General features: G+C 36.1%; 1 protein-coding gene across 1 annotated transcript in view; it reads left to right on the top strand.

Moving 5' to 3' along the window:
* The window catches only part of SNX4 (sorting nexin 4), a 68,723-nt gene extending 43,596 nt beyond the window's left edge, over positions 1 to 25,127 (top strand). The window contains exons 9-14 of the mRNA XM_042998904.1: positions 8,483 to 8,548; positions 13,055 to 13,144; positions 15,390 to 15,489; positions 18,043 to 18,188; positions 20,134 to 20,248; positions 24,982 to 25,127. Of these exons, the coding sequence (XP_042854838.1) occupies positions 8,483 to 8,548; positions 13,055 to 13,144; positions 15,390 to 15,489; positions 18,043 to 18,188; positions 20,134 to 20,248; positions 24,982 to 25,029 (565 nt within the window). The 3' untranslated portion in view covers positions 25,030 to 25,127. The remainder of the gene's footprint in view (positions 1 to 8,482; positions 8,549 to 13,054; positions 13,145 to 15,389; positions 15,490 to 18,042; positions 18,189 to 20,133; positions 20,249 to 24,981) is intronic.
* The last annotated feature ends 1,062 nt before the right edge of the window (positions 25,128 to 26,189 follow it).

The raw sequence follows: 26,189 nt of genomic DNA, 5'->3' as shown, positions 1-26,189 counted from the left end.
ATTGTGTATTCTTGTTTCCTTTGTTGTAGAGTAATTGACCGTATAAGTGTATGTTTATTTTTGGTCTCTGTATTCTGTTCCATTGATCTCTGTGTTTTTGTGCCAGTACCATACTGTTTTGATTACTACAGGTTTGTAGTGTATCTTGAAATCTGGGATTGTGATACCTCCAGCTTTGTTCTTTTTTCTCAAGATTGCTTTGACTATTCAGGGTCTTCTATGGTTCCATACAGATTTTAGGATTTTTTGTTCTAGTTCTGTGAAAACTGCTCTTTGGTGTTTTTATAGGGATTGTGTTAAATCTAGATTGCTTTGGGTATTGTGGAACATTTTAATATTGATTCTTTCAATTCATGAACATGGAATATCTTTTTATTTGTGTCATCTTCAATTTCTTTCATTCATGTTTTAGTTTTCAGAGATGACAGCTCTTTCACCTCATTGATTAAGTTTATTCCTAGATATTTTATTATTTTTGGTGCAGTTGCAAATGGAATTGTTTTCTTAATTTTTCTTTCTGCTACGTTATTAGCTTATAGAAATACAATAGTTTTCTGTATATTAATTTTGTGTCCTGTGACTTTACTGAATTCATTTATTAGTTCTAGTAGTTTTATGGTGGAGTCTTTAGGGTTTACTATATATATATATATATAGTATCATTTGTAAATAGTGAAAGTTTACTTCTTCCTTACCAATTTGGATGGCTTTTATTTCTTTTTCTTGTCTGCTTGTGGTGGCTAGGACTTCCAGTACTCTAACAGTGCTGAGAGTTGACCTCTCTCTTCTGTTACTGATCTTAGAAGAAAAGCTCTGTTTTTCACCATAGAGTATGATGTTAGCTGTGCATTTTTTCGTATGTGGCCTTTATTATGTTGAGGTATGTTCCCTCTACACCCACTTTCTTGAGAGTTTTCATCATGAAGATGTTGTACATCATGAATGGATGTTGTACATCATGAATGGATGCTTCTTCTGCATTTATGGAGATGATCATACGGTTTTTATTCTTTCCGTTAATGTGATTTATCATGTTGATGGATTTGTGAATATTGAACCACCCTTGCATCCCTAGAATAAACTCCACTTGACTGTGATGAAAGATCCTTTTAATGTATTGTTGGATTTGGTTTGCTAATATTTTGTTGGAGGTTTTTGCACTTATATTCATCAGAGGTATGTATTGGCCTATAGTTTTGCAGGATTTTTGTTTTGTTTTATTTTGGTAGTACCTGTCTGGTTTTGGTATCTGGTTTTGTATCCCTCCTTTTTTATTTTGGAACAGTTTGAGAAGAATAAGTATTAACTATCTTTTTAAAAAAATGTTTATTTGGAGAGAGAGTATGTGCATGTGCGTGAGCCAGGGCAGGGGTAGAGAGAGAGAGGGAGAAAAAGTAGGTGCCCACTGTCAGTACAGAGCCTGACATGGAGCTCAATCTCACAACCTTGAGATCATGACCTGAGCTGAAATCAAGAGTCGGACACTTAACCTACTGAGCCACCCAGGCTTAAATATTTGGTAAAATTCACCTGTGCAGCCATCTGATCCTGGACTTTTGTTTCTTGGGAGTGTTTTTTTACTGATTCATTTTCATTGTGAGCAGTCTGTTCAAATTTTCTATTTCTTCCTGATTCCATTTAATTTTACCCATTTCTTCTAGGTTGTTCAGTTTGTTGGCATAAAATTTTTCATAATATCTCATATAATTCTTTTTATGTCTGTGGTGTTGATTTTTATTTCTCTTCCTTCATTTCTGATGTTATTTGATCTTTTTTTTTGTTGATTAGTATGGTTAAAGCGTTGTGAGATTTGTTTATCCTCTCAGCTCCTTCAAATATCGAAGTTTTGTTTTTAATAGATGTCCTATAGTAGTTTTCGAAGTTTTTGTTGTAAAGTATCTTTCGATAAAAAATAGGAAGTCCACTGCCCTTTACCTTGTTGGCAGAATGCCCAAGAAGATTCTATTTTAAATAATTAGTGACTTTCTCTTTTTTTTCTTTCTTGGTGTTACTTTATAGTTTCTGAAGGATGTTGCAAGATGAATTTTTCAGTCTTGGGTAATTTTAGTGTAAATTAGAATATCTACTTATATACCGTATATTACATATTTTGGTTATTTTTGAACCTTTTGTGATTTTCTTTTCCTGTGTATTATTTTGGTTCTGACATTTTAGAAATTATTATCCGAAGCTCTTTATAAGAAAATGTCTTTGCTAATGTTCCATTATAAGTGCTTTTGATTGAATTAATTTAAAAATAATTCATTTGGGGTGCCTGGGTGGCTCATTCGGTTGAGCATCTGACTCTTGATTTCAGCTTAGTCATGATCCCAGGGTTATGGGATCCGAGCCCTGTCTTCTCTGTCTCTCTCTCTCTGCCCCTCTCCCTGGCACTGTCTTTCTCTCTCTTTCTCTAAAGGAAAAAAAAAAAAAGCATTCATTTTACATTTTTGAATAGGTAATACATTCCATATGGCACAAAATTCAACAGGGATAAAAGCTTATACAGTGAAAAGTCTCCCTTGTCTGCTAACCATTCAGGTCTCCTCTGAGATAGCTAATACCAGTTTATTGGTTTCTTATGTATCCCCCTAGTAAAATGTAATACTATAAGTATAATACATTAACATACAAACACATGCTCTGTTTTTAAACATGAAAAGGGAGCATGTTGTATACATCACTATGTTCACTTGTTTAACCTTTTTTCACTTAAGAACTGCTCTTGGAGATAGATTGTTATCAGTAAATAACTGCTTTGAGTTTTATTAAAGAGGAGGATCACAATTTATTTAATTTCTTCTTAATGATTTCTAGTCTTATTTTACTCATTGCTACAATAAATATTCTTGTTCATGTCATTTCACATGTGTATGAATATGTTTGTAGGATAAAATTCTACAAGTGTTGTTACTGGCTCTAAGGATAATTGCATTTGTAGTTGCGGTAGATACTGCCAAATTGCCCTGTATAGAAGCTGTTAACTTCTCACCAACAAAGTATTAATATCTGTTTTCTTACACCATTACTCAGCAGTATGTTAGCAAACTTTTGTCTGTATCACACTGATGATGAGGAATGGTTTCTTTACTGCAGTTATAATTTACATTTTAAAAATTATAACTGATGTCAAATTATTTTTTCTTGTGATTAACAGCCCTTTTTTTTCCTATTTCATAATCTATTCATATCTTTTGTCCTTTTTTTTTCTTTTGGGCTGATTGGTTTCTTAATTGATACACAGGTGTTATTTTTGAGAGAGAGAGAGAGAGAGAGTGCAAGTGGGGAGGCAGAGAAAGAGGGACAGACACAGAATCCGAAACAGGCTCTCAGCTGTCTGCACAGAGCTCACCGTGGGGCTGGAATTCGTGAACCATGAGATAATGACCTGAGCCAAAGTTGGACACTTAACTGACTGAGTCACCCAGGCACCCCAAGACTGTACATGTTAAGAAGGCAACTGGCGAGACATACACTTACATGGCTTACATACATATATATATGTAAATATAAGGAAGAAATAAGCAGGAATGAGGTGCACAGAGAGGAAATAGGATGAATTTAGTAATATGTTCATGTCACATGTTGCTGTTCATTTCTTTTTTTTTTTAGTTTTTTTGGAGGTCAGGAGTTTATTTTGTGCTCTTCTTGAGTTCCTGGGCTTTTTGCAGTTTCCGCCTGCATTACAGCACTTGATCCAATGTAGGGTCGGCCAAAGGGCCATTCCCATGGGTGCTTATAGAACTAGCTTATATTTTCACTAGTTTCAGACTGAGCTAGGAACTTTAGATCCACTTGTCCAGAATTGGACTGAATATATAGGTGGGATTCACTCTGCAAAAGACCTAGAAAAAAAAAAGGAAAGAGTTGTCAGTACTAGTAACTGTGCATTTGAAGCTAATGAAAGCTTTCAGGAGCTCATAGCCTGAAATGGTTTATTCTGTTAATTTTTAAATATTCATCTTAATTTATAGATTGTGAATCCATATAGAATCGACCAAGAAAAAAAACATGTCTTTCAGATTCAATTGATGTGATTCCTTACGAGGAATTCCAGGAAAATACAAGAGCAACATTTCTTTCAAATTTATGTCATGGATACACAAAACTTGTCATGTACTCAGAGCTCACAGACACAGATCTACGTTTGTTTAATGATTCTGTAATTTGTATTTTTTGGTTATGTGCATAGTGGGAGTAAAGAGTTCTTTTGATTAAGAGAACAAAAAAGGAAGTGATGAAGTTTTGGGGTGATGGTGGAGTTTGTGGGGTCCAGAGCTGATGGCCAAGGAAGAATTCTTGAAGACGTCTTTGGTGCAAAAAAGATGATTTTATTAAACCATGGGAATGGGACCCATGGGGAGCAAGACCTGCACTGGGGTAGTAGGGGGGACCGTTTTTTATGGAGTCCGGGGAGATAAAGTCAAGAGGGAGTTTCCAAAGAGACTTTCACATGCTAAAGCCTTACTGGAGGCCTAGCTATTGTCAAGCTAAGGTGGTTTTTCCCTCTAGCAAAGCATTAACCTTAAGACTGTAGGGAGTTCCTGGACTTTAGGCTTGATGGGATTGCCTTTTTCTGGTAAACTGACGGACTCTTACAGTTTAACCATTTGGGTTTTGTCCTTTCCTGTTTTTGGGTAGCTGGGAGTGTCCAAGGAATATCCTACATGTCCCACCTGGGGGTGGGGGTTGCTGTTACCCTGCACTTTGCCTTCAGTGTGCCCCACACTCCCTCATTAGAAGTGCCATAGTTTGGGATTAATAGAGCACACTAAGGGCAGTTGATTCTAGTCGCAGCTCTGTCTCTGAACAGCTACCTGACTTGGAGTAAGCAATGTTAGATCTCTGAACCTGATTTTAAGTATCTATTCAATATTAGGGTTAAATAGAGAGAGTGATTTCCAAACCCTTTCTTGACATGGAATTTTATATTTAAATGAAATCTTACATAGAACTATAAACATAAAACCTATAACCACAGACCTGCTTGCGCTAGTGACTTTCTCTCTGTCTCTGTCCCTGATGAACATCAGATTGGGTGATGAGATTTATCTGTAAACCTTTATTTTGTTATAATATATTTAATACCTGTCCTAAATTTTGATGCTTGGGCATTCTTGGAATCTTTTACTTCCTTTCATTTACTGAAATTGTAAAATACTGAAGTAGGAAGGGCCTTAGTGGTTTTAAAGTTCATAGTTCTGGTTTTTTTTTTTTTTTTTAAGATTTTATTTTTAAGTGATCTCTACACCAATTGTGGGGCTCAAATTTACAACCCTGACATCAAGAGTCATATGCTGTACTGACTGAGCCAGCTAGGTCCTCCTGTATTTCATCGTTCTTAATCCAAGAGGTGAAGATGGATTTCAGGTTGCCTGAAGCTTCTGAAATTACATGCAAAACCTTTATGTTTGTGATTTTCTTTTCCTTTCTTTTCCTTCTATCAGATGCTACAAAAGATCCAAGACCCTTTTTGATCTGGTTCATATGTGACAATTACCTACCCATTAAGTACTTTAAGATTCAGTTTTCTCTTACAATGCTGATGTTAAGTCGACTACCCTTTTATAAAGTTACTTGTATGTTAATAGTTTCCTCTTCTCCCCAGCAAACTGGTTAACATTTTCTATTTCCAATCCTAGGCATATCCTTGGGCCCCAGGTTAGAACCTTTCGTTTAGATAGTGCTTCTTAAATTTTAATGTGCATACAAATCACCTGGAGAACTATTAAAATGAGTTCTTGTGTGTAGGTCTTGTGTGTAGCAGTGGTTGATACACAGAATCCAGTACATGTTTGTCTCTTCATATTTATTAATTCACTTATTGATTTATTTTTTCATTTTACGTACAAACAATAAATGCCACATTTTGGGATACCTGGGTGGCTCGGTTGGTTAAGTGTCCGACTCTTGATTTCAGCTCAAGTCATGATCTCAGTGTTGTGGGATTGAGCCCCACATCAGGCTCTGCACTGATGCAAGTTAAGATTCTTTCTCCATCTCTTTCTGCCCCCTCCCCACCTCACGTGCTCACTTGCTCTCTCTCTCTCTCTCTCAAAATAAATAAACATTAAAAAAAAAAAAAGCCAGGTATTTATCAGATTCTAAAGTACTTAATAGGAATACATATATAGTTGATTAAGGATAAGCTCTACCTTCCTTGAACTAGTTTTTAGTGTTGTTTGGTAAACAAAGGAATTAAATTTGGTTATGTTAGCCTTGAATTGGTAGCACATAGTAAGGTGCTCAAAAATTAGGCAGATGAAGTGTTTTGGGCTATCCAATAGACAGTTGATCTGGACTATCCATTAACTCTGTTAGCATGACCTAAAGTTACATTAACTGTGATTGCTATGTTATACATTTGGCTAGTTCTGCCCAAACCCCTAGATTTCCTTTTTCATGTGAAGAACAGGGCTTTGGATATATTGAAATTGAAGTGACAGAGGTATATAAGAGTAGAATTGTCCTGGAGGTATTAGAAATGTGGCTTTAGAGTTTAGATAATATAGAGATATTAAAAATTGTTTTTTTGGTAAACAGCAAAACACTAAAAAGGGTTAACTTGCTATTACTAGTTTGAGAGTAGTTACAAACATCTAAGGAGAGAAGATTATTAGAGGGAGCCATAGCTGTTTTGGTATTTAATCATAACCATAGTGTTGCATAGGTGATTTATAGGTTTGTTTTGCTTTGACAATATTAAAAATCATGTGAGGTCTTCTTCCTTCTAATACTATAAGCATATAGTCTGGTATTTCAACAGAATGCCAGGTTTATTCTGTATAAAACAAAAGAATAGTGTTAAAAAAATTTTTTTTTTCTTTTATGATATGGTGAAAGTGGAGAGGCTTATACATTCTTTACCTAGGAGGAAAATTGCAAACAACCTGAATGGCCAGGACAATGGTTTAAAAAATTGAGTTGCAAAAAAAAAATAAGTAAAATAAAAATAAAAGTAAAAAATTGAGTTGCCTAATGAGACAGTGCTTAAAACAAATTGCTTTAATAATATGGGAAAATGCTGAAGGAAAAAAAGCATGATACAAAATTGCATATACCGTATGATCTCAGCCACATTAAAATGAGTAAATAAAAAGACTAGAAGGAAATATATCAAATTAGGTCATCTCTTGGTATTTGGGATTACAGACTTATTTTTTCAGTTTACTGTAATTATATATATATAACTACCTGGCTGGCTCAGTTAGTAAAGCACGCAACTCTTGATTTCGGGGTCGAGCCCCATGTTGGATATAGAGATTACTTAAAAATAAAAATCTTAAAAAAATGGCAACAAAATGATCTTTGGTTCTAGTAGACTTTCTCATGCAACTTTAGTGCATATTATTAAAGTTTTAATGTGTACTTAATATTTCGGTACAATCGTCCTTTTTTGTTAGCTTAGATGTGTTCATCAGAATCTTCCGTGGAACTTTAAAGAGTATACCTGTCTCGGGGCACCCGGGTGGCTCAGTTGGTTGAGTCTTTTTTTTTTTAATGCTTATTTATTTTTTGAAAGATAAACAGACTGTGAGCCGGGGAGGGACAGAGAGAGGGAGGGAGACATAGAATGTGAATCAGGCTCCAGGCTCTGCAGCATCAGCACAGAGCCTGACATGGGGCTTGAACCCACGAAACATGAGGTTATGACCTGAGCTGAAGTTGGACGTTTAACCAACTGAGCCACCCAGGCGCCCCAAGTCTGAGTCCTGATTTCAGTTCAGGTCATGATCACAGTTGTGAGCTTGAGCCCCATATCAGGCTCCAAGCCCAGCTTGAGATTCTCTCTCCCTCTCTCCCTCTCCGCCCTCCTCCACTTGTACATGCACTGTCTCTCAAAAAAATTAAAATTAAAAGGTATATGTATATCTCACCTCTACCCCAGAGATTCTGATTAAGTAGATCAAGAGCAGGGCTAGCATCTGTAGTTTGTTTTTTTTTTTTTTAATTTTTTTTTAAATGTTTATTTATTTTTGAGACAGAGAGATACAGAGCATGAATGGGGGAGGGCAGAGAGAGAGGGAGACACAGAATCAGAAACAGGCTCCAGGCTCTGAGCTGTCAGCACAGAGCCCGATGCGGGGCTCGAACCCACAGACCGTGAGATCATGACCTGAGCCGAAGTTGGATGCTTAACCGACTGAGCCACCCAGGCGCCCCTAGCATCTGTAGTTTTTTAAAGCTCCACAATTAACGTGAAAAGGCACCCTAGCTGAGAAAGTTGTCTATAAGCAGAAGCTGGTATGATACTTACTTTGCAGCAGCAGATAGCAATTTCTGAACTAACATTTTAAAGTATTCACTTGCATTTAGTTGTTAAACTTAAGAGGAAGGCAGCGTATTTGAATTAGAAAATAAATCCAAATACAGTACTATATTGTTTAAAAGCTAGCTAGAAAAAAAACCTTACACAATATTCCATTTAATAATATTCCATATCTAATTCATGATGTGTTTGATTTTATCTTTTTCTCCCTAGTGAGTGGAGTGCCATAGAAAAAGAAATGGGGGATGGACTGCAGAGTGCTGGTCACCATATGGATGTGTAAGTACCTAGAGCATTTAAGGTAAAATCCAAAGTGAAGTTCAGTGATGAAATGATAGTGATTCTTCTGTTCTGCTTTTATCAAGTTTGCTGGCTTTTATGTTATATGCTGTGTATACAGATCTGACTTACACAAGCTTATTTCAGAAATGCAAGATTAATTTAAAACATTTAAAAATCAATCAGTCCAATTCATATGTTAGTAGAATAAAGAAAACTTGTATGTTTATTTCAATACATGTAGAAAAGGCATTTCAACATCCACTCACAATAAAAATTCTCATCAAACTGGGAATAAGAGGAGTTTCTTCAGTTTTAAAACTTACAGCTAATGTACTTAATAGTGAAGTATTAAAAACTTACAGCTAGTATTGTACTTAATAGTGAAATATTGATGCTTTTTCCTAACATCAAGGAATAAGGCAAGACTGTCTGCTCTCACCACTCCTGGTAAACATTGTACTAGAGGCTGTAGTCCAGCAAGGAAGAGACAAGAAAATCAAATGCGAGGCTTAAATCTTAGGAAAAAGTAAAACGATCTCTTTTTGTAGTTAACAGGATCTTTTACATAGATAATCGTAATCAACTAAAAGTATTATAGAACTAACAACCAAATTTAACAAGGATGCAGAATACAAGCTCAATATATAAAAAACAAATGTTTTTATGTACTAGCAACAACAATTAGAAGATAAAAATGGAGAAACAATGCTTTTTATAATTACATCAAAACAAAATACTAAATGAAATACCTCTACACTGAAAACTTTATATATAAACACTGCTGAGAAAAAAATTAAAAAAATTTTTTTCTTTATTTATTCTTGAGAGAGAGACAGGGTCTGAGCAGGAGAGGAGCATAGAGAGAGGGAGACACAGAATCTGAAGCAGGCTCCAGGCTCTGAGCTGTCAGCACAGAGCCCGATGTGGGGCTCAAACTCACGAATTGCGAGATCATGACCTGAGCCGAAGTTGGATGCTCAACTGACTGAGCCACCCAGGTGCCCCTGCTGAGAGAAAAATTTAAAGACCTAAATAAATGGAGAGATAAACTATGTTCATGGATTGGAAGCGTCAGTAGTGTTAATATCTCCATTCTTCCCAGATTGCAGTCCCAATCAAAATTCTGATATAAATTTTTAATAGTAATTGGTATTACTTAATTCCAAAATTTATATAGAAATTTAAAGGACCTAGAGTAACCAAAACAGTCTTGAAAAAAGAACAAACCTGGAATATATTAACTGATTTCAAGACTTCTGTAAAGCTATATCCTGTAAATACAAGATAGGTATTGGCATAAAGGTAAACAGATCAATGGAACAGAAAAGAGTCCAGAAGTAGACTGGGATTTAAATAGTCCATTTCAAGAAATGGTTCTGGAATAACTGGATATGTACATGGAAAAAAATTAACTTTGAGCCATCTTTCACACCTTACATAAAAACAAATGCAATTTGGGTCATATACATAAATATAAAAGCTAAAATTACAACTTTTAGTAGAAGCATATGAGAATATTGTTGCAAACTTCAAGTTAGCAAAAATTTCTTTTTATTTTTATTTAACGTTTATTCATTTTTTAGAGACCGCATGAGCGGGGAAGGGGCAGAGAGAAAGGGAGACACAGAATCTGAAGCAGGCTCCAGGCTCTGAGCTGTCAGCACAGGGCCTGATGCGGAGCTCAAACTCATGAACTGCGAGATCATGACCTGAGCCGAAGTCGGACGCTCAACCGACTGAGGCACCCAGGCAGCCTGTTAGCAAAAATTTCTTTAAAAAAAATCATGAAAAAGAACCAAATTTTTAGTTTTTTCTGTTTTTTTTTTTTGTTTTTTTTTTTACTTGGACAAGGAATTTCAAAGAAATTTTTAAATGGTAAATTGTTCTTTATCGAAATTAAACATTTTGCTTATTAAAAGATACTGTGGGGCACCTGGGTGGCTCAGTCAGTTAAGCGTCCAACTCTAGGTTTCGGCTCAAGTCATGATCTCATGGTTCGTGGGTTCAAGGCCCACATCAGTCTCCACACTGACCGTGCAGAGCCTGCTTGGGATTCTTTCTTTCCTTCTCTCTCCCTTTCTCTCAAGATGAATAAACTTAAGAAAAAGATAATGTTAGGGAAGGGAGAAATGGGGGAATTAGTGTTAGAGAAGATGAAAAAGTTCTGGAGACAGATGGTTTGGAGACAGATAGTCTGGAGATGTGGAGATAGCTGCACAGAAAGGTGAATGCACTTAATGCCACTCCACTGGACACTTAAAATGATTAAAAGGTAAATTTCATGTTATGTTTATTTACTACACACACACCATTAAAATAATGAAAAGGCTAGCTACTGACTGGGAGTAAACATTTCCAACCAGAATATGTAAAGAACTCTTACAAGTCAGTAACAAAAAGACAAAAAATACTTATTTTTTTCTAAATATTTCTTCAGGCCATATTCAAGCTGACTGGCTACTTTTCAGCCTTAGAAAGTCTTCCAGCATTGTGTTGATTTAGCATTTTCAGTATTTTCAGGAATTTATGATTATCCCTTCAGGTGATTTAAAGTGTTAAGTAAACAATTTCAGTACTGATATCTAAAAATCATTACCATTTAAATTTTTGTACCCAAGGATGTGCTATTTATCCTTATACTATGTTTCCTGTCTTCAAGCCACCAGCCCTGTTTTTTGTTTCCTTAACATTCTTTCTGAATCATAGATTTATGAATTAAAGGCAGTTTTTCTTGTTCTTAATAATGATTCTCAAGACTTTTTTCAGTCATGTAGAAGAAATTCCATCCATAGTCTAACAAATGTAAATTTGTAATTACAGAATATGTACTTGGCCTCTTTTAGAAACCCTATAAGCACATAGTTTTTCAGAAGGTTTATTTATTTTTTACAACTTCAGTAAATTTTGTTTGCTTGCCTACATGAAGCAGGCCTGGAGACATAAATTATATTATTCTTCTATTCTCATGCTAGGTAATCAGAGTTAATTTGAAAAGTTATATACCATACAGAAGTAGTACATGACATAACCCACATCCTTATGGAATTCATAATGTGATTGGAGAAATAAAACTAACACACAAGACATTACTTTGATAAAATTTAATTTCTGAATTGTTGATAAAAGACCAGAAGTGGTGACTGGAGACTAAAGTAGTCTGGGAAGATCTCCTAGAGGTGCTGAGATCTGTGCTTGTAGTATTTGGAGAAGCAGTGTCAAGAGCGGTCAGTCAGGTCACATTTCTGTACAAGGAAAGACTCCTGTCCAGGAATGAGAATGGTATGGCAATAAGGGGCTTGTATGGGTCAAAGCAGAGGTTGCTGGGGCACCTGGGTGGCTCATTCGGTCAAGCATCTGACTTCGGCTCAGGTCACGATCTCACTTTTGAGTTCGAGCCCCACGTCAGGCTGTGTGCTGACAGCTCAGAGCCCGGAACCTGCTTCAGATTCTGTGTCTCCCTCTCTCTCTGCCTCTCCCCCACTCATTCTCTCTGTCTCTCTCTCAAAAAATAAATAAACATTAAAAAAATAAAATAAAACATGTTAAAAAAAAGAGATTGCTATTGACAATTAGTATAAAATAAACCTTCTAAAATTTTTTGTAATCTTTATTTACTCTAGTTTTCCTTTTGCAGCTTTTTGGCATTACTGTATGTAGTTGGTGCCAGGAATATTCACCAATTATACTAAACTCTTATTTTTTCTGCAGATTTTGTAGCCCTTTCATAAAATATCTTTGAACAAAAGATATTATAGTCTTATGGTGCTTCTTGTGTATTTTTTATTTTTAACATTTATTTATTTTTGAGGGAGCAAATGCATGTGCTCGTGGGTGGGGGAGGGGCAGAGAAAGGGAGACAGGATCTAAAGTAGGCTCTCTGCTGAGAGCACAGAGCCTGACATGGGGCTTGAACTCATGAATTGTTAAATCATGACCTGAGCTGAAACCAAGACAGGCGCTCAACCGACTGAGCCACCCAGGAGCTGTCTTATGGTGCTTCTTAAGCTACCTGTAAGAAGGACCTTTTTGTTTGTTTTGTTTTTTATTTCCAAGCCATTGCTGATCAAAACATTTTGGTAAAATTCAATAAAATTTTCATGGTAATTAAAAATTGCTACAGGGGCGCCTGGGTGGTTCAGTCAGTTAAGCTTCTGACTTCAGCTCAGGTCATGATCTCATAGTCCATGAGTTCAAGCCCACATCGGGCTCTGTGCTAACAGCTCAGAGCCTGGAGCCTGTCTCAGATTCTTTGTCTCCCTCTCACTCTGCCCCTCCCCTGCTCACATTCTGTCTCTCTTTCTCTCCAAAATAAATAAACATTTAAAAAAAAATTTTTTTAATTGCTACAAACGTTTCTCAATACTTATTCTCACTCTGTGTACTTATTTTGTTACTGAAGGTAGCAAATGGTCTGTTGGACCATACATACTTTGAACAACACTTCTTTCTATCATTAATACTTTGTATCATGATAAAAGTTTGTATGCAATGTTTTTTAAACAGGTATGCGTCTTCTATTGATGATATTTTAGAAGATGAAGAACATTATGCAGATCAGCTAAAGGAGTATCTGTTTTATGCAGAAGCACTGCGGTAAGTATAATAAATGCTCCAGATGCAGCCCTGTGGCTAGTCACCACTCTCTTCACTTCATATGTTGCCAGAAAGTAAAGATAGTAAGGTAATTTTTATTTATTTATTTAAAAACATTTTTTTAAATGTTATTTTATTTTTGAGAGAGAGACACACACAGAGTGTGAGTGGGGGAGGGGCAGAGAGAGAGGGAGACACAATCCAAAGCAGGCTCTAGGCTCCGATTTGTCAGCACAGAGCCTGGTGCACGGCTTGAACTCACAAGCTGCAAGATCATGACCTGAGCCGAAGTCGGACGCTTAACTGACTGAGCCACCCAGGGACCCCAAAGATAGTAAGGTGATTTTTAAATGAATTCATCCCCCAGGTATTGAATGAGGTCTCCTTGTATTCCTCTGTATTGCAGAGTGCTGGGTAGAGGTATTTAAGACCAGCCCTGTTCTTGAAACGTGGTATTGATAAAACTAGTCAGTCTCCAGCCACAGAACTGTTTGTATGTTGTTCTTTCTATTTGTTCAGTTTGAAGATTGGATGCAAAATACAAATTGAGTGTGTGTAGGTAGCCCTGTCACTAGGCAATATGTTGGCTTTTTAATTTTGTAATTTTTCCCACATCTGCTTATCTTCTTAGTAAGGTTGTGTAACTTCTTAATATCAGGACTTTGTCTTCTGTTTTTATGGTATCTCTTGCAGAGCCAAACAGAATTCTCTGGTATATAGTTCTATTTTAGAAGAAATTAGCATAGGGGTGCCTGGGTGGCTCAAGTGGTTAAACATCTGACTTTGACTCAGGTCATGATCTCACAGTTCATGAGTTCAAGCCCCACATCGGGCCCTCTGCTCTCAGCACAGAGCCCGTTTCAGAACCTGTCTCCGTCTCTCTCTGCCCCTCCCCAGTTCACATGCTCTCTTGTCAAAAATAAATATTAAAAAAAGGAGAAGAAATTAGTATATTTTTTCTGTCCAATTTAGAAAAATGAATCCATTTACCTGAAATAGGTGGCTTTTGGCTATAGCCACTTTGGGTTATTTTCCTGTCATTTTTAAAAGCAATATAAGAATTCTGTTAGTATAGAGGACCAGTGTTTCTTTAGCTGTTTAGTAGCTGATACAAAACATCTGTACATTTTTAACCTTGCTCCTTCTAGAGCTTTGAGTACTCAGGAGTTTCACCAGGTATTTGCATGTTACCAAGCAAAAGAAAGTTGCTGAACAGAGTGGAATTCTGTACAGTTCTTAAAAACTATAGAAAAGATGAATGTATATTGATATGTCCATGGTATGTAGTTAGGTAAGATAATATGTAGAATCACTTGGGGCGTGTGTATATGTGTATTTGTAAGTGCCTACCTAAGGTCTGGCAGAATATGCACCATCTATTAATATTAACATGGGTTGTGTCTGGATAGTGGAGTTGGGAAGAGAAGGAGTTCTTGAAAATTTTTTTATTTTGTACATTTCTGTGCCAGAATCTTAGTTTTGTTTTTTTTTTTTTTTTTACACTAAGCATGGGTCACTTATATGATAGTAAAAACTAAGACATTTCTATATAAAGATGAAAAATTTGAAGGAATACTCAGCTGCTTTGTGAGATTCCAGTATTAGTTTCTATGTTACACAAAAGATTTCATTAATGTATGTGATAATGGTATGTTTGTTGAGAAAAATGTTGCAAGCATCTTAAAAAAAAAACATCTTTTATTATGTATACTCTTTATGCTTAGGTTCTAAATTTAATTTTTTTTAATATTTATTTTGAGAGAGAGAGCATCAACAGGGGAGAGGCAGAGGGAGGGAGAGAGAGAGAATCCTAATCTCACAAACCTTGAGATCATGACCTGAGTTGAAATCAAGATTAGACTTAACTGACTGAGCCACTCAGGCACCCCTGGTAGATTTCATTTTATATTGGGCTATTGCATTTTAAACTTGAAAATTCTAGGTACATATTGTAAATATTTCCTCTCTACCCCTGGGGAGAAAAAAATTTTTTTTCTTGAAAAAGAAAACAACGTGTATGCGCAACCGAGGGACAGAGAAAGAGAAAGAGAATCCTAAGCATGTTCCACACCCAGCACAGAGCCCTACATGGGTGCTCGATCCCACAACTGTGAAGTCATGACCTGAGCTGAAATGAATAGTTGGATGCTTAACCGACTGAAGCACCCAGGTGCCCCTGAAAAATTTTAATATGTTAAAAGAGAAGCCATAAAAATTAAGTGGCAGCACTTTTTTTCATCCCTAGGGCTGTATGCAGGAAACATGAACTTATGCAATATGACTTGGAGATGGCTGCTCAGGACTTAGCATCCAAAAAGCAGCAATGTGAGGAACTGGCAACTGGGGTGAGTGTGTTTCCATTTCAGTCTCTGGTATTAGTGCAGCAGGCCTTACAAGGAATAAGCTGCAGTTGTAATACCCAAGATGCCTGTAGCTTTTATAGGGGAATAATTTATGGGCAACTTTGTAACTCCTTGGTTTGTGATCTTGATATAAAAAGATATAAGCCATTAAAACATCATATTATATAGCAGTGTAAGAAATTCTGCCAACATTGCTCTGTATAGTGTCTTCTCATTTATATTCAGTCCAAGTGAAAAAGCATTATTCTTTGTGATTGAAATAATGACTTTTACAAAGTAAATCATAGAAATTTTAGCTTATTTTGAAAAGGTTTGCCTAGTTTGAATCAGTTCATCTCTCATAAGAAGGAGCTTCTGGTATAGGGAATAGTTGTGAAGAAAATTCTGTATCTTATTTTATGAACCTTAGGTCATTTTTATAATCGGCTTTCTACTGTCTAGCCATTTTATTGGAATAAATTAGCTGTCGTAGTGAGAGTACACAATCTGGAAATAATAAAAGTGACAGTGCTACCATTTACCAGTCACTTCATACTTAACAAGTACTTTGTTATCTCTGAAAAGTCACAGATATATGTTGTAGTAAAAGACCATTTGACTATGAAACATGTATATACTAGGCTTGATTTCTTTCTTTCTTTCTTTCTCTCTTTCTTTCTATTTATTTATTTATTTATTTATTTATTTATTTATTTATTTATTTTTAATGTTTATTTTTGAGAGAGAGAGAGAGAGAGAGAGACAGAGCATGAGCAGGGGAGGGGCAGAGAGAGAGAGGGAGACACAGAATCCGAAGAGGCTCCAGGCTCTGAGCTGTCAGCACAGAGCCCAATGCAGGGCTCGAACTCCTGGACTGCGAGATCCTGAACTGCGAGATCCTGACCTGAGCCAAAGTCGTAAGCTCAACCCACTGAGCCACCCAGGCACCCCTAGGCTTGATTTATTTTTAGAACTGAGGGGAAACTCCCAGGCCATTTTCAGGGAGCATGATTCTCTACTCTTACATGTGAAGGGAAAAGTGTTTCCCTTCGTAATCTCCAGAGAGTAAGGAAATGTTAAAGCAATGATGCTTGAGGCTACCCTCCAAGGGAAGGCATCCTATTTAATTGATAACCAAGTTTCAGTGTGTATTACGCAGATTTTTAATGTTTTTTGTTTTAGTTTGGCCTATTTCCTTTGTCACCTGTTGGATTTTTTTATCTATTTTTTATGTCATAGAGAAATGTTTACAAAATGACCTCTAATCTAAAGAAATAACTTGCCTAATGCTTCACATAGAAGTTTTCCATTTGATTAAGAAGTTCAGTTAGAATTTTTTTCTTTTTGACTTTCCATATTATTCCAGTGTTAGGAATCACATTAGGAGCCCCCTGGTTGTAAGACTTATTGGTGCTTCTGTACTGAGCTAGAAGGAAATGGCAAAAGTTTTGTTTCCCTTTTTTTAAAATTTTTTTTTAAATTTTAAAAAAATGTTTATTTTTAAGAGAGAGAGACAGAGCGAGCAAGCAGGGAAGGGGCAGAGAGAAGGAGACACAGAATCTGAAGCAAGCTCTAGGCTCTGGGCTGTCGGCACAGAGCCCAGTGCGGGGCTCGAACCCACGAACCGTGAGATCATGATCTGAACCAAAGTTGGACACTTAACCGACTGAGCCACGCAGGTGCCCCTGTGTTTCCCTTTTTAAAAAAAATGTTTAATTGTGATTAAATATACATAACAAAATTTATCATCTTAACCATTGTTTTTTTACCTGTGGCTTATTTTTCTTTAAAAAAAATTTTTTTTTACATTTATTTATTTTTGATAGAGACAGAGCACAAGTGGGGGAGGGGCAGAGAGAGACAGAGACACAGAATTCGAAGCAGGCTCCAGGCTCCAAGCTGTCAGCACAGAGCCCGACGCGGGGCTCGAACTCACAAACTGCAAGATCATGACCTGAGCCAAAGTTGGACGCTTAACCGACTGAGCCACCCAGGCGGCCCTTGTTTATTTTTCTTTTTAAAAAATATTTTAATTTTTACTCTTATTTCAAACTCAGAAAACAGTGGAAGAAATTAGTACAGCTATTGAATTTACATTGATATAAATTAAAAGCAATTTTATGGAAGCATAGGTTATTGAAAGATTATACTAGGGATAATCTTAACCATTTTTAAGTGGTATACAGTTCAGTAGTAGTAAGTACATTCACATTGTTGTGTAACCAACCTCTAGAACTCTCTTCATCTTGCAAAATCGAAACTCTATACCATTGAACATCAACTATCAATTTCCCTCTCTCCTCAGCCCCTGAGAGTCAGCATTCTACTTTCTGTCTCTATGACTTTGACTACTCTAGATACCTTACATTAAGTAGAATCATGTAATATTTGTCCTTTCATGACTTGCTTATTTCCACTTAGCATAATGTTCTCAGGTTCATCCATGTTGTAGCATGTGTTGGAATTTCTTTCCTTTCTCAGGCTGAATAATAATATTTCTTTATATGTATATGCCACATTTTGTTCATCCATTCACCTGTTTCTATTTCATTTTAGACTGTGAGAACATTTTCCTTGAAGGGAATGACTACCAAGCTCTTTGGCCAAGAAACTCCAGAGCAAAGAGAAGCCAGAATAAAGGTGCTAGAAGAACAAATAAATGAAGGAGAGCAACAGCTAAAGTCTAAAAATCTGGAAGGCAGGTAAAAATGCTGAGATGTTTAACAAAGCTAGACATGTGTACTACATGGCGGATTGTTGGTTTTTTTTCTTTTTTTTTTTTTTATAACATTTCCCATCTTCATTAACATCCCTGAAATATAGTCTGTTCTTCAAGGGCAATTTTTTTTTAAGGTTTTATTTTTAGGGGTGCCTGGGTGGCTCAGTGGTTGAGCATCTGGCTTCAGCTCAGGTCATGATCACTCTGTGGGTTCGAGCCCTGCATTGGACTCCATGCTGACAGCTCAGCCTGGAGCCTGCTTCGGAATCTGTGTCTCACTCTGTGTTCTACCCCTCTAGCACGCCCCCCCCCCCCCCCGCCTTGTGTTCTGTCTTAAAAATAAATAAACGTTTGGGGAGCCTGTGTGGCTCAGTTGGTTGCGTGTCCAGCTTCAGCTCAGGTCATGATCTCACAGTTCATGAGTTTGAACCCCATGTCGGGCTCTGTGCTGACAGCTCAGGGCCTAGAGCCTGCTTCGGATTCTGTGTCTCCCTCTCTCTCTGCTCCTTCCCTGCTGACACTCTGTCTCTCTGTTTCAAAAATAAATAAAGATTAAAAATAAATAAACGTTCAAAAAAATTTTTTTTAAAGATTTTATTTTTAAGTAATCTCTGGGGCACCTGGGTGGCTCAGTCAATTGAGTGTCTGACTCTTATTTTGGCTCAGGTCGTGATCCCAAGGTCATGGGATTGAGTCCTGCATCGGGCTCCATGCTGAGCCTGGAGCCTGCTTAAATTTTCTCTCTCTCTCTCTCTCTCTCTCTCTCTCTCTCTCTCTTTCTCTTTCTCTTACTCTCCCCATATTGCATTCTCTCTCTCTCTCTCAAAAAAAAAAACAAAACAAAACAGTAATCCCTACACCCAACATCAGGCTCAGACTTCCAACCCTGAGATCAAAGTCACAGGCTCCAATGACTGGGCCAACCAGACACCCCTATAACCTTTTCTTCTAACATGTAGTGATTGACTTCCTAAGAAATTTGAATGATCAAAAATCATATTACAGAAACAGTTTTAGTATGGGGGAAAGAGAAAGAAGAATTTCAACTTTATAAAATTACTTTCCTGCACTTTTCCTGATTTCTGGCCTTTGCATATTCCCTTTGCCCTTTCTTCTCCATCACTTCACAAAAGCCTGATGATTCTTCAGTGCCCAGCTCTTGCGCTTTCTTTGTGAAGCTTATTCCTAGCCTTGCAGGCTGTCATAGCACTTAGCTCATGCCACAATAGCATGGCAGTTTTGTTTTGGGTGTTCAGGAGCCCTTCTAAGTCAGTGACTGTGTATGTTTCGTCTTTATGTTCCAACACCTTACATTGACTTGGCATGTGATTATTCCATAAGTATTTCTAGAAATTCAACTCAAAGGTCTTCCGTCACTGACTTATTTTCCTTATTGCTGTTTTTGTCCAATAGTATGTAGATCAAGGCAGACCAAGAGTGTATCATTGGTTTTGAGGTGTTTTTGTTAATTTTTAGAACTGGCACCAAATAAGTAAAAGTAAACTTTTATGAGTAGAGTTAAAAAAGGTAAATGCCTCTCAGAATTTTGAAAACTCTAGTTGTCATTTAAAGCAAGTACATGATGATTGTGATACGGTATATCTTGTCAAAAGAGTGTATGTTTTCCAGTGACTCCAGGAGGGCAACTTCATGTGGAAAGAGCCATTTATAGCTGATTTATAGGAATAATTTGAAGCTGGAATTCTTGGGGCAAAAATATTGATTATTAAAATGAAGAAGAATGTATGACTGTCTCTGCTTTTTTTTTCTAGTATAATTTTTAGGAAGAAAAAAAACTGTCATATATACAATAGTTTTTTCATCTATATAGACAAAAACCAATGCGAATGAGAACTGGTTATTAGAATTTATAATATAGTTTACATAATTTGAGTAAGTAATAATGTTGACTACACATTTTATTTCAGAGAATTTGTGAAAAATGCTTGGGCTGATATTGAACGCTTCAAAGAACAAAAGAACCATGATTTAAAGGAAGCTCTCATAAGCTATGCAGTTATGCAGATCAGTATGTGCAAAAAGGTAGGTTTTGGTGTCAGGGAAGATACGGTATATTCAAAAGTGCTTATGAATTTCTTTAAAACTAATTTCTCTTCCTTGGACTAGAAAGCTTATCATTTTAATTGAATTTAATTTTTTTAATGTTTATTTATTTATTTTGAGAGAGAGAGAGAGAGAGAGACAGAATGCAAGCAGGGAAGGGGCAGGGAGAAAGACACAGAATCTGAAGCAGGCTCTGAGCTACCAGCACAGAGGCCGACGCAGGGCTTGAACTCACAAACCATGAGATCATGACCTGAGCCAGTGCTGGGTGCTTTAACTGACTGAGCCACCCAGGCGCCCCTATCATTTTCATTTTAAAGCCCATTCTTCTCCCCTTCTCCCCTTCCAGAATGTTTTCCAATTTCTTTACTTAATTTTGAAAGAAGTATTTTTTAATAACCAAAATGTCGATTAGTGAGTCTTCAGTCACCTAAAGTACCAAATTTCTGTGCTCTATTTATATCCAGTATTTGCAAATATATACCAACAACTTTAATTGGATTGTATGGTGTTCTTGGATGTGGTGGTAAAATACTGTTCCTAATAGTGATAGATAGTGCCTTGATTGGAAAATAGCTTAAACATTGGGGAAAATGTGGTCATGACATGGTTTGTTGTCATAGTGAGTCTTCCATGTAGCTGATGTCCATAGTAGAAGATATGAACATGGAAGCTTCATTTTGGGGAGTTTTTTTTATTATTTATTATTTTATTATTTATTATTATTTTTTTATTATTTATTATTTTTAAGAGAGAGACAGAGCACAAGTGGGGGAGAGGCAGAGAGAGAGGGAGACACAGAATCTGAAGCAGGCTCCAGGCTCTGAGCTGTCAGCACAGAGCCCAGCGCGGGGGGGCTCGAACTCACAAACCATGAGATCATGTGACCTGAGCCAAAGTCAGACGCTCAACCGAATGAGCCACCCAGGGGCCCCAGGGGAGTGTTTTGACAATTCCAAAATCTTTCTAAAATGCTGTTGTAAGAACAAAATATGAAACATTCCTTCTTTTTTATAACCCAAGACCTGCCTATGTGTCTATCAGCTACTATCAGTGCTTTACAGTTTACCAGCACTTTGCAGTCTACCAAGCAACTTAACATGCATTGTCTCAGTAAATCATGTAAATAGCAAGGTGAATTCTCAGTTATGAAGACCTTCTTGGAAAAACCATGCTCATATAAACAACTTATGCTTTAATTCATCTGAAATGTGTATTTTCTGGCTAGTCACCATCACTTCCCTAGCCCTTTTCACTTGTATCACTAGCAGTAAGCATAGTAAACAAAGATATTTTAAGATGTAAACACCAGACTCTAGCATTAGTCAAGTGGGCTTTTTTTGTATTGGGCAAATTCATATTTATGCCCCAGTTAAAGTGTGAGTTACTCCATGTTATAGATCTTTGGGGTCACTTAAGAGAAGTTAAAATCATGACCAAACCATCTGCAGATGCTGACAGTGGAGTATGATTACAGCTTGGTGGTGTTTTATCTATTGTTGTCATTGTGCCACATCCTACTGCTTTACAGGGTGCCTCACATTTAGTCATCTTTCTAGCCTACCCTTTTTTAATCTCAGGAGGTCTGAAAGATCAGGTAACACACGTTTTTTAGAGTTGGTTTTATTGTGTTTTCATAAAAGACTCATCAGTAAGCTCCTTGTGATCTTCTGTTTGCTGCTTTTCCAAAGGAAAATGCAGACTATATAATGGCTCAAAGGACTTTTCTCCCCATTTTACCTAGGGCGGGGTGGTTGAGGGTGCTAGAAATTAATCTCTGAATAAAAAGGATATCGCTGTAGGTGTATTTGGACATACTGTTGGATAGCTTGTATGTCTACTCATGTTTCCTAAGAAAACCATTACAGTAAACAAGAGTTTACTCACATGAGGTTTGAAAGATGTGTGTTCACCTTATTTCCCAGGAACAGTACTATAAAGTTTCATCATGTTTTATTTTCTTCCTTAAGTAGAATAATAGATTTTTGTATTTGAAAATCTACAGTATTTTTTTTTAGAAACTTAAAATTAAGTACAAGAAGTCAGGATTAATACTAGTTTTTTTTAGATAAATATGATTATCTATATTTTATTTTAGTTGTATATTAACTTTTAAAATATACCGTACCGTGTTATAGTGTCAGATATCCAAAGTGGTAATTGAATATAATCAAATGACTAAATTGAAGTAGTAGTAAACCAAAACAAAATAGTTTTATATAAAAAGCATTAATATTAGCATTTAAAAATCAACTATTCTAAGTATTATTTTGGTTAACCTTTTTTATAGTGAATTTTCTAATTTGTTGAATCAAGGACTGAGCTTTTACGAAATACTTGATTTGTTTTTTTTAACATTTATTTCTGAGATAGAGTGCAAGTGGGGAAGGGGCAGAGAGGGAGAGGGAGACACAGAATTCTGAGTAGGCTCCAGGCTCTGAGCTGTTAGCACAGAGCCTAACATGGGGCTTAAACCCATGAACCGTGAGATCATGACCTGAGCCTAAATCAGGTGCGTAACCAACTGAGCCATGCAGGCACCCCAATACTTGATTGATTTTTAAGCTACTTTATCTTTTCAAATTAAAAAAATGATCATATGGAAAAAGATATTCCATGCAAATAGAAGTGGGAAAAAAAGCTAAGGTGCAGTACTTAGACAAAATAGACTTTAAAACAAAGACTGTAACAGTAGACAAAGGGCATTACATACTGATAAAGGGGCCAATCCAGTAAGAGGATATAACAGTTGTAAATATCTACCCAACACTGGAACACCTAAGTACATAAAGTAAATATTAACAGACATAAAGGGAGAAATTGATGGTAATACAATAATTGTAGGGGGTTTTAACACCCCACTCATATCAATGAATAGATCATCAAGGCAGAAAATCAATAAGGAAATAGTATCTTTGAGTGATGCTTTAGCCCACATGGTCTTAACAGATATATATAGAACATTCCATCCAAAAACAGCAGAATACACGTTCTTTTCAAGTGCACATGGAATATTCTCCAGGATAGATCACATGTTAGGCCACGAAACAAGTCTCAGTAAATTGAAGAAAACTGAAATAATATCATCATCTTTTCTGACCACAATTGCATGAAACCAGGAATCAGTCACAAGAAAAAAACTGGAAAAACACAAACTTGTGGAGGCTAACCAGTATGCTAACCAAACCTTCAATGAGTTAATGGAGAAATCAAAGAGGCAATCAAAAAATACAAATGAAAATGAAAACACAATGATTCAAAATCTTTGGGATGCAGCAAAAGCCATTCAAAGAAGGAATTTATAGCAACACAAGAAACAAGAAAAATCTCAGGGCGCCTGGGTGGCTTAGTCAGTTGAGTATCTGACTCTTGATTTTGGCTCAAGTCATGATCTCGCAGTTCATGAGTTTGAGCTCTGCATTGGGCTCTGTGCTGACAGTGCGGAGCCTGCCTTGGGATTCTCCATCTCTCCCTCTTTCTGTCCACCCCCTGCGCCCCACACCAAATAAATAAATAAACAAACATACAGAAAAAAGAAGAAGAAAAGTCTCAAACAATGTAACCTACACCTAAAGGGTTTACAGAAAGAACAAAGCCAAGGTTAGTAGAAGGAAGGAAATGATAAAGGTCAGAGCAGAAAAACTATCATAAAAGTAACATACTCTCATTGCAAAAATTTTAAAAATCCAGAAGCATATTAAGTAAAAATTCTCTCCCTCCTCCCCCAAATCCCTTTTTAGAAACTTACCACTGTTACAGACTTCATGTGTATCCTTCCAGACATTCTTACACATTTACAATCATTAAGAAAATATACACTTTCCTTTTCCCTGCACAAATGGGATTGCACTGTATGTGCTAGTTTGTAGTTTTTGTTTGCTCATTTGATGTCTCATAGATCTCTTACTCTGATAGTCCATATCTTATCCTTTCTAACAACCAGTACTGTATTAGATACTGCTTTATCCAGCCAAGGATATTTAAGATTTGAAGATATTTATCAAAGCTTCGAATATTGATAGATATTGGCATACTTAAATATTAAAGAAAATACTGCTTCTTCATAAAATATGTGTGTCTTGTTTGTTGAAAAAATACCTTTGTTTCTACCACTTCCTTAGATTTTACTGCTATATTTTTATATACATGCATTTTTGTTTAAGCATATTAGGTATATTATATTACCTTTGTGCTAAATAGCCTGCCAGAACACTAAGAAGGATTTGATAATTCAGCCTATTATTGGTTTTTATCAAAATATGTGTTGTTAGACTAATAATTTAATAATCCATTAATTTTTAAATAATCAATTAATTTTTATTTAATTGTTAAACTAGTAAGGTATTTTTCTTTTGTTTTAAGTATTACATAGAACAGTTTCCTGAAAACTTGTTTGGTTTACAAATAGAAATAATGCAAACGTGATATGAATAAATATGTTTGTTCTGAGCCTTGAAAACTCAGTTTTCCAAAAAGTTGTAGTAGCTCTTTCCCCATCTTGAAGATAGGCTATACAAGCAATTCTCTTTTTTCAGAAGCATTAGACATTCACTTATATTAGTCATTGCTAGAAATAGTGTCATATTTGCTGGACTTGACAGTTATTCCAAAAGGTGAAAGTAGCATACCAGTAAGCCAAACAGTTGGATTTTCAGAATCCTTCCAAGATTACATTTTAAAGTTTTTTTCTTTCTTGTTTTTGTTTTTAATAGGGAATTCAAGTTTGGACCAATGCTAAGGAATGCTTTAGCAAGATGTAATCCTGTGAAATGAATTTCTCTTCAATCAAAGTGCCCCAGAACAGAAGCACAAGTAAATAAAAAAAAAATAAAGTTGCTATCCAGTATACACAAAAATATATATAAGTTGAGTAAATTCAACTTTCTTTAATTTGATTGTAGTTGTGTTAATATAGCACAAAAAGGATGTATTTTAATGAATATTAAATATTATAATTTGAGGTTTTGGGGACTGGTGCTGATTCCAAAATGTTAATTTGATAATATATACCAGTATATTGTTTGTCAGGCTTCTGAACCAGTGACTGAATGAAAGATGTTAGATAATATGTTTATTTCAATGCCAGTTGTTTCAGATCTGTTTCTGTAGGGAATTTTTCCCCAAGATTGCATTCCTGTCTTTACTTAGTAAGACCCACTAATCTGTTTTAGGGGGTTATTTTTTCTTGCCTTATAGTTGAGCTGTTTGGTTTGACAAAGCTCAGCAGAAACTTAGTGTGAACTCTAAGGTTTTCTCTCACATTCATTGATGCCCCCTATAACATTTGCATACACTAGAAAATGCCTTCAATTTGTGTTTTACCAGAATTTTGATACTGGTCAGAAATTTTATACTGCCAACAAAGAAGACTCAACTTCTCAGATATATAGTGGAACGCATTGTTATGATCCAGGAATTGCTGTATAGAAAGTTTTAATTGAATATGTTACCTGTAAGCACTAAATTCTTCTCAAATAATTCTTAACCTCAGTGATGAGCCTAAATTTACTATGCTTGGCTCTCTACACATGGCATTTCAGGGTACAAGATGTAGCATTTCATTGTATAAGATACATGTAGTGAATATATGTGTTAGTATCTTCATTATTAACATCCTTCTCTATTGCTTGGCTGTAATTTTTGTAAAGATAAATTATATTGTTTGTATGGTGTGTGTGGGGGGGGGTATATGTTCAGAAGCCAAGTACCCTCATTTTGCTAGCTTTGCAGTATTTTAAATGTGTTCTCATTATTACTAATTAATGTAAAAAAAAAAAAATCCCCAGTACTGTTCAGCATTTGACTTTTTTACATGTTTAAATGTTGCTGGATTTTTGTGCTGTTTGCCAGACTTACAATAAATAAATGAAGTATTGTGCTGATTTTCATATTTTTGTTATTTTAACAAGGTGATTTATAC

The sequence above is a fragment of the Panthera tigris genome, chromosome C2, assembly GCF_018350195.1.
Source record: "Panthera tigris isolate Pti1 chromosome C2, P.tigris_Pti1_mat1.1, whole genome shotgun sequence".
Taxonomy (NCBI): domain Eukaryota; kingdom Metazoa; phylum Chordata; class Mammalia; order Carnivora; family Felidae; genus Panthera; species Panthera tigris.
The sequence above is the reverse complement of the archived record's forward strand: the minus strand, read 5'-3'. Positions and strand labels throughout refer to the sequence as shown.